This window comes from Fragaria vesca, linkage group LG5 (assembly GCF_000184155.1).
Source record: "Fragaria vesca subsp. vesca linkage group LG5, FraVesHawaii_1.0, whole genome shotgun sequence".
Classification (NCBI taxonomy): domain Eukaryota; kingdom Viridiplantae; phylum Streptophyta; class Magnoliopsida; order Rosales; family Rosaceae; genus Fragaria; species Fragaria vesca.
The window spans coordinates 9,229,778-9,238,794 of record NC_020495.1 but is presented as its reverse complement, the minus strand read 5'-3'; the positions used below and the strand labels follow the sequence as shown (position 1 = coordinate 9,238,794).

The window sequence follows — 9,017 nt, the reverse complement described above, 5'->3', positions numbered from 1 at the left end:
GGTAATATCTTTTGTTGTCAGTGGTAGTAGCTTTCTTTGTCGGCGATAGTATCTTTTGTTGTCAGTAATAGTAGCTTTTGTGGTCGCTAGAATCCTCACAAATGGTCGACCGGAAAATTCGTCGAAGGTCGGCCGGAAAGTTCGTCGGAGGTCGGCCGGAGTCCTCGCCGGAAGGTCAGCCGGAGACTATTTGTGATTGTTGAATTTTTATATTAGTGGTATTTTTGTAAATATAAGAGAGAAAATTTAATTTTTTGGTTGGATGGCATTCTGTAATTTTATTAAACTTTAATACCTAATATAAGACTCTATTTAGGCTTTGGTGGACTTATGTGGGTAAAAATGTTTAGGTGGACCTATATGGGAAAAAATGTCTCAAAGTGGACTTCTATGTAATTGGCCATAATCAATAAACACAAAGAGCTTGATTAGCTATATTACCCTATATATGTGTCTTCAAGTGAGATCAGAAGTTCGTATCCAATATTAATAAGACTTGCTGGCCCTCTGATAAAAATTTAAAAAAATAAAAACAAAAAAACTACTTGCTCGGGACATGAAAGTTTTGTTTTTGTTTTTGTTTTTCTTAGGGAAACAGAGTAAATCCATTGATTGACATCGTTATCCAAACCACCGATTAATTGCTCAATTGATTATACGAATAGTCCGATAATCATCCGAATGGATGATAAAAAACTAAAATTCTACAAGGAAAATAAAGTTTAATAAATGGATAATCAAAATTTAAACAAAAGCTACATCTAGAAAGACAGACAACCAAGATCTTATTCGACATAATCTTAATCCTCAATATTCGTCATAATTAGCTTGACGACCATGTAATATGTAATATATGTTGGACGAGTTATGCGAATTCTAATCCTGAAGGAGATATGGACATTTAGATCAACGAAGTGAACATTATTATCACCTAACATAAAAATACATTTTTACTTAATTGCTACTATATTTCCGCTATCATTCTTAGAAGTGATTGTTTTCTCATTGCAGAAGCTACTGCCCTTAGGGACAATCTCATTAAAGTTGAGGATCTAAATCGTATGGAGAATTTTCCTTCGGTCTAATTCAGGAGGAATTTTCAATCGGCAAAATCTGATATTTCGTTAGAAGCTAAATGGATCTTTGTTAGTTATGATTTTAAATCTAGATGGATAAGAACATACAAGTTGAGATTTTAATTACATTTAACTGTTACTCTTTTGTTAGGTTGTGTTAAGTGAAACTCATGTGGCAGAAGTAATCTGTTTACTGTTGGAGCACATGAAAAAATAGGATTGGGAACAGATGATTTCCCAATCCAAACCAAAGTAGGATTAGGATTCGTCAAGTTATATATATAGAAACATGTGATTTCCCAATCCGAATACAAGTAGAAAAAAAGTTTCGAAGAGTAAACATAAAAAATTTATAACTGAGGTATTGCTCCGGCTGCCGGAATAGTTTTTCTTTTACCGTTTTGAAGCTCATACTACTGTAACGGAGATATATTGAATTTCAAGAGTTTATAAGTGTGTTCAAAGTGGGATCAGAAGTTTTTATCCTACATTAATAAGACTTGTTGGTCCTTCAAATAAAAAACGCAAATTGTGCGAATTCTAATTCTGATGGAGTTATGCACTCGTACTTGATCAGCCAGGTGAACATTATTATCACCTAACAGACAAATATCTTTCTGCTTAATTGCTACTATATTTTCTCCTATCATTTTCACAAGTTATTGGTTTCTCATCACGCATGAAGCAAAATCAGTCCTAATTCAAGTGTTTACATGTTAGTATTCATATGTATTGTTGAATTTTGTTCCGTTTTTAATTTTCTCTAATATCTAATACCGAAGTATAAACGTTGAAACCATAAAACTTACATAGCATTTTGGGACAATACAAAAGCAACTACTAAAATAAATAATCAAAGAACACTCTCTTTGGATTAACTTGCAAATGAACAATCGTGCTTCTAACTATCCTATAATAAATTATACATGAACCCTTCTTTCAAAAAAAAAAAAATTAATACATGAACCAATTAAGTCATGTTATATATCTTCCATGTGAGATGCAAAATCACATAATTGATGTGAGATCCCACTTTTACATAACACACCGATTACGACCTCATTATGTATGCTAGCGCGGACCGACTAAGCATAATGCAATTACATTTAAAAATAAAAACATAAAAAACATTTAGAGAGAGAGAAAGAGTCTTCCTTCTCTCTAGAAATTTTCTCACTCACAAGTTCATAGCTATTATTTTGAGAGCCGGCGTCTTGGTAATACTTTCCACTGTAATCGTTGTTTGTAACGTTAGATTATATATAATTATAAAAATTTTCCTAAACAAGATAGTTTGAGAGTCTACACAAGCCAAACCCCACCATCACCACCACCCGCTGCATCTCCTCCATTCTTTGCACACATACTCTATGTTGCAAACTCGTCTTCCTTTTCTTCTTTCCTCTTTAACTACCTCACTCATCTACCATCTATTTGCCTTCACAAATCATTATGCTCACCATACTTCATTACATCTCCATGTCAGTGCCCCTTTCATTCTTTGCAACTACAACCCAATGCTCTCTAATTCAGGAGTATTTTTCTGAATGTCAAAAATCGTAACTAGAATTTTTTATCAGTCTAATTCAGAAGGAATTTTCAATCGGCAAAATTGATATATCATCAAAAAGTTATGATTTTAAATGAAGATGGATAGAACATACAAGATCAAATTTTTTTAGTTACATTTAGCAGTGTTACTCTTTTGTTAGGTTGTGTTGTGTCAAGTGCAACTCCACGTGGCGAGAGTTTAATGTTGGCACACAAAAATAGGAACAGGTAATTCCGAACCCATGTCGGATTAGTATTTCATCTCCGAACCCAAGTGGGATTAGGATTCCCTCGCAGAATTTGATCATTCCCTATGCGAAAAGGATCCACCTATATATAATAGAAAAAGGCTCAGAATTGGTAACCTGTGTTAGTACATAAAAGGTTACTGACGTATTGCTCCGGCCGCCGGAATAGATTTTTTAACCGTTTTTGGGTAAAGAGTTCGTGAGGTCGATCCCAGTCCAGGTCTGGAGTTGCTGCCATTCGACAAGAGGAGGAGGCCGAATAGTTTCTTTGGTCTATGCTCGGAGACGAATCGGAGTTAAACTTGGGTGTTGTTAGGGATGTCCTCTCTCTATGTGGCTATGAAGTTGAAAGGGCCTTGGATGCCTTGCTTGAGTTGTCTTCTTCTTCCTCGAGTGAGACGTGGTATTGCGTGGGACTGCTGGGAGACACTGATCAGAGTTATGCAGAAGTTCTTGCCGGTAGCACTTCCGGAGCTCACCGGAGTTCGAGCTCAGATGACCTCTCTAAGATAGTGTTGGAATCTTTGTTCAACAAGTCTAATAAGAGGAGTCGACCTGATAAAGAAGAACCGAGAACCATGAACTCTTGGAAGAAAAGTGCCAAGAAAGTGCAAGACTCTTCGGAATCCAAGCTCGTTGTTGCCAGAGGAGGTGAATATGATGCATATAGAGGGGCTGCAAAGCAGCACTGGGATTCAGTAACGTCCGACTACCAGAAAGCAGCAAATGCATATTCAAACGGATCTCGGGCGTATGCAGGTTATCTCTCTGAGCAGGCGAAAGTGAAGGCGAAACTGGCAAGAGAGGCGGATGAGAAGGCAAGCCAGGAGATCTTCAAAGCAAGAAACAAGGACAAGGGGATAGAGAATGATTGTGATGACCATTGATCTGCACGGGCAGCATGTCAAGCAAGCAATGAGGCTTTTGAAAATCCAGCTTGTGGATGGGGCTAATGAGCAATCGCTAAGGCGCCTCAGGGTTATCACCGGCCGTGGTGCAGAAAGGTCTGTTCTGAAACAATCTGTCATCAGACACGTCCAGAACGAAGGTATCAAATGGAGGGAAGAGAATCCGGGAGCCGTACTGATCAAGCTAGCTTCACAGAGACAACTTCAGGTTCATGGATAGGGAAGAACTCAAGAAAGTATATGCAAACTGAGTTCATTGTTGTCTTTAGTCTTAGTTTCCTTTTCTAGTCAGTGTCATCTATTTCATGTCTATCTTTTCTGTAATTTTCAACCCAAGTTATAGAAGTATATTATATTCGTATAAGTCTTGAAATATCTTTTTATTCGTATAAGCCCAGACAATTTAGCACAAAACTAAAACAAGCGGGTCACTTCATCCACAAGGATGGCTTACCGACAAACAAAAAATAAGAAACATAATAACTGAACACATGTTCTACATCACATTGAGATGTATAAAATTATTGTCAGACACAGTTGAGCAAAATCCCTCAAGAGTTAAAACCACAAAATAAACAAGTAAAAATCATCCTCCTTTTAAGTTACAAAAAGAATATGAGTTTTTACCAAATGAGTCCGACGCAGCTAATCTAGTATTCCAGCACCTACAGACTCAAGACTCCCACCTAAACAAGTTTGGAAACTTTGGCAAAGCTAACTAAAGATGAAGCACCTGTCCTTTGTTCGTTTGTGTCCTTCCACCATCATTCTTCAATGACTGAGAAGGAAATGGCTTGACAAAGATCTGTAATAGACTGCTTACGACTTCTTCATGAGATAACCCAAAAGTAAGCCAAGCAGGCCAATGACAATGACAACAATGATTGAAACGCCACCACTGCTTTTGCCCCCTTGATTCCTCAAGAGTTCCTGCAAAAGAACTTGTTAAGAAATAGAGCAACAATATTTGGCAAGCAAGATATAAATTGAAGAAAAGTGGAAGAGTGGAATCCCATGAAACAATTCCATTCAATCGTTATATAATGAGACAATGATTAAGGTAGCAGAAGAATAGCAAAAAAGAATAAGACTTGTATTCTTTCAGAATATAACCTCAATCACTTCCAACAATGCAAAACAGTAAACTACCACAATCTCAATCAATGGCCATCACTCCTATACTTTTTCCACAAAAAAATTCATTGTTCTTTTATTGATGCAGAAAAAACACAAAGCTTTATAGGGCATATGATTTGCAAACTAACAAAACGAGAAATTATAATTGATTAAGAAAATTCAAAAATAATAATAAGAAATTAAGAATAACAATAATATCCAATTTTTTTAAACAATATTTTGCACTCTTCATTTTGGTACATAAATTACAAAGTAGCGGATTCTGGAAATGATCACTATGGGGTCTATGGTAAACGAAAGTTGCACACCACACCAAACTGAGGTAGACAAATAATTCAATTTAACATAGTCTTCATGACTCAAATTGAGAGCGACTTCTTTTGTAATAGAATAGAACACATTAGGATTGAGAGTGACTTCTTTAATGAAACAAAAAGGGTGAGGTGATTTGTTTTCTACCCGTTGGGACTATATAAATCAGATTAACACTTTAAAAATCCACACTGACCATATTGCATGAGCGCACATTTTCCAAAGACAAGAAAGAATAAAGACAGCATGCTGACTAATAAAGCTGATTAGTATTTTTGTTGGTATAATAAGACCAATTTTAGTTTGTAATACTATAATAGTGCTGATGCATTTAAGAATTCTGTGCATGTCAAAGAGTGAAACTTTACCTACATACAGAAATACTTGATTAGGAAAATATGGTAAAAAAGCTGACAGTGTTAAATCATGCAAAAGTATCAAGATACAACCTTTAACAGTTCAAATCAGAGCGATAAATCTACTGTTTCCAAAGATAACAGGCAAACAGGAAACTAAACACAATGGTATAGAAGATGTAACCCTCACCAGCTCCTGACGAAGCCTATTATTTGTTTGAAGCGCATTTAACTTTTCCTCTGCCAATTTCGCAATAAGTGCTCTTGCCTGCAATTATTCAAGTTAAATGATATAAGAACTAGTCTGCAAGCACCACTACTTAAAGGATATAAGTTGTATGGAACTAAAATTTATGACATAGTGACCAAGAAAACTACTTATGGCAAAAGCAACATATGAACATCAGAAGCAATTTCAGGTTGTGTGGTGAACTAGTGCAAATTATGAATTATGGAAATAATTAAATAAATATAAAAGGAAAACAGAGCAAGCTAAATGTGAATTAACAAAATAAGATACTTCAAAAATTAAAAATGACTTTTATAAATAAATGATTCTATAGACTAGAGATAATACAGGGAGAAAGCACAATCTTGCAACTGAAATCCATTAGCAAGATGTGATACAATTGAACTCCCGTTAAAAGCCTAATATAGTTCTCTTGTATGTAGATGATACTATAGAAGGCCAGTACTAATACCAGTCGTCCAAGAAACAAAGATGCAAAACCAAAGGGTGCGAAATCATTTCATCATTTCCCAGGAAACTCCCAAATTAAGGCAAGGCTAAACTCTAGCAGGTGATGGAACCAGGAGAAACAAAGGAGTGAGGTATATGAGCTTTAGGAGATTATCATCCTTATGGGCTTCCATTTCTAAAAATTTCAAGAACAACACCCTCCCTTCTATTGTTCAAAGGAACAGATAACTGACCTAAAAATTGCATATTAGTCTAAAACAAGATAATCTAAAACTTTTGTTTCTGCACGTCTATGCATTTACCTCTACAGATCTCTCCGGGGTCTCAAGCTGCTCCGATAATCCTTTTGTGGCCTGAAATCACCAATAAATGGCAAATCAATCAATATATCTCTTCTGACTAAAATATTCATCATACAGTCTTATAACTACAGTACTCACATTAGAAAATTCAGCACCAAGATTTCCGTTCTCTGTAACAGTAGCTCTTGGTGAAGACCCTTCCTCTGACCCTTCTGGAACTGGAGAAGGGGGCTGAGGTGGAGCAACATATACCACTCTCAATTTGCACTCCTCAACCACATGTCCTGCTTCTTTATTGAACTACATACAAGCCCAATCCACAAATGAATAGCATTCGACATAAAGAACCCACACACATCAGACTCACACCATTGTGTAATGTAACTACCGCTTCTGGAGTAATATCCTTTGGAGTTGCACCATCATTGGTCTTTACACTCTGAAGGAGAAACTTGTCCTTGCATTGCATGTCTGGAGGAGCCTCCTTTTGCGCCTGCATTGTAACTGAATCGCAACCAACAATCAAAAACCATTAATCCTCATCATCTACAACAACACAATCTGCATAAACCATACAACAAAATGATAATCATTCACCTATAACATCACATGTTGATCGTGGCAACACAATTCCCGTGTTTGGACGAACACAATATTTCTTAGGATTTGTGGTTTTGACCTGAAACACAAACCAAAAACAACGTCAAACATCCTTAGAAAATCATCCAAAATCAAAGCTAGGCTTCATTTCTACCACGAATCCAACAATTCAAAAGAACACAAGCCTCAATTCTCCACCATATCTCACTAGATTTCGGAAATACACAACACAATCGAAAAATTCAACTCTTCCAGATTCATTTTTTTTCTTCGTGATTTCGAAAACATCTAAGGAACTCCCTAACAAACGCCACATGTGGAGATCAATTACGAAAGCAACAACCTAATCGAGCAAATGCAGTAATTACGAAATCAATTCACATTTCCAGTAATTCACAGCATCACACAATAATTTGCACCAAAAATGAAGATGCAGGTGAAAAAATCAGAAAACAAAAACCAATTGAATACCTTGAAAGCGACATAGCTATCGGTCTTATTGGAGAGCTGAAGCGAGCAAGAGATCTGCTTCTTCAATTCGACTGCAGAGAACAAAAAGCATAAATCAAAAACGAAAAACGCGGCATGCAGAAAACGAAACGGATCGAAACGAAACGAAGAGAATAGGCGTTTGGTCACTGACAGGGGAACTTGAGCTCGAGAGGCTCGATGCTGAGGAGCTCGCCGGTGCTCATTGGAGCTTTGGCTGATCGGAATTTCGGTTGATTCCGAATCGGAGAAGAACAGAGATAGGCGGAGAGAGCAATGAGATTTAGGAAACACAAGAATTGGGGAATTAATAATGATTGTGATTTTATGAGTGGGAAAGGTTGTTTTCCTTCTTTTTCTTTTTGAGGAAATTAAAATTAATTTTAGTTTTATTTTCCTTTTAGCTTTTGAAAAATTATGAGTGATTACTAATGGCTAATTATGAACGTGCGTTGAACAACGTCCGTCACTGGATCCCTATTTTTGGCATCATATTAAAGCTTCTCGTTACAGTAAAGTATCGAAAATTCTTATATGCATTAAGGTGTAAGTAAACCGAACAACTAATATGCAGTATTTTAATCTGATCATCTACGTTGCACTACATGCATATATACTAATACCATTAACAAAACTAAAACCTAAAAAAACATTCTCAAATGTTTTCAACTAAGGAGGTGAGAACACTAGCTAGGTCGAAGAAGATATATTCTTATTATGGACATTTAGTTTGATCAGATCAAAAATGAAATTGAAAAGAAGAAATTTAAGGTCTCTAATCTTCATTCAATCTTCGCATACGACGATTTGAACATTTACACATTAATGGTGCAAGTGCACATTGGTGCGTAAAGTCCGCTCCCGTAAAGTATTTATAATTTAAACCTTTTTTCTTTTTAAGTATTCTTTCTTTCTTTCCTTTTTGACAAGAGTTTTTCTTCTTTTTCTTTTTTTGGTTACAAAAGTTTTTCTTCAAGTATTTAGTCCCTCAATCTTGACCTGTTTTTCCATGTTTTGACTTCTTATTTATACCGTGATCCTCCGTTTGGCATTTTTCAAATATTCTCCAAATGTGCTTCATTGATTTTTTTAAAGGTCAATTGACTGAATTGAGGTTCATTGTCAAATTATTGTCCCTTTGTGCGTATGTGATGAAATCTGAATTATGATGTCACTGTCATTCCTGAAACAAGTGATTGAAATGATGAGATTATTTGAGTTTTTTTTTTTTTTTTTTGAAATGTGTTATATGGGAGTCTATGTTGACTATCTTTGTTGTTCTAGCCTTTAATATGAATCACAAATAATAAAAGTAACGAAATTACCTCTTTTTTCTAT

The 9,017-nt window shown here is 35.8% G+C and overlaps 2 protein-coding genes across 2 annotated transcripts; one reads left to right on the top strand and one right to left on the bottom strand.

Annotated features, from left to right (window-relative positions):
* The first annotated feature begins 3,150 nt into the window (after positions 1 to 3,150).
* On the top strand, positions 3,151 to 4,003 carry LOC101302946. The gene is made up of 2 exons (XM_004301156.1): positions 3,151 to 3,693; positions 3,776 to 4,003. The coding sequence occupies exons 1-2, from the start codon at positions 3,151 to 3,153 to the stop codon at positions 4,001 to 4,003; spliced, it is 771 nt and encodes a 256-aa protein (XP_004301204.1).
* Positions 4,004 to 4,246: 243 nt separating this feature from the next.
* On the bottom strand, positions 4,247 to 8,006 carry LOC101305945 (vesicle-associated protein 1-1-like). Its single transcript, XM_004299395.1, has 8 exons — positions 7,834 to 8,006; positions 7,662 to 7,732; positions 7,188 to 7,269; positions 6,979 to 7,094; positions 6,729 to 6,890; positions 6,591 to 6,641; positions 5,779 to 5,856; positions 4,247 to 4,713 (listed from the first exon to the last, which is right to left on the bottom strand). The coding sequence occupies exons 1-8, from the start codon at positions 7,883 to 7,885 to the stop codon at positions 4,603 to 4,605; spliced, it is 723 nt and encodes a 240-aa protein (XP_004299443.1). The 5' UTR covers positions 7,886 to 8,006; the 3' UTR covers positions 4,247 to 4,602.
* Positions 8,007 to 9,017: the final 1,011 nt, after the last annotated feature.

Excerpts from the sequence above, each read along its gene's own strand:
- LOC101302946 (XM_004301156.1), top strand. The coding sequence starts at position 3,151 with ATGCTCGGAGACGAATCGGAGTTAAACTTGGGTGTTGTTAGGGATGTC. Across the intron at positions 3,694-3,775 it reads CAAGAGAGGCGGATGAGAAG|CATGTCAAGCAAGCAATGAG; the intron begins GCAAGCCAGGAG and ends CTGCACGGGCAG.
- LOC101305945 (XM_004299395.1), bottom strand. The coding sequence starts at position 7,885 with ATGAGCACCGGCGAGCTCCTCAGCATCGAGCCTCTCGAGCTCAAGTTC. Across the intron at positions 7,095-7,187 it reads ATCAACATGTGATGTTATAG|TTACAATGCAGGCGCAAAAG; the intron begins GTGAATGATTAT and ends GTTGCGATTCAG. Across the intron at positions 6,891-6,978 it reads AGGATATTACTCCAGAAGCG|TTCAATAAAGAAGCAGGACA; the intron begins GTAGTTACATTA and ends GCTTGTATGTAG.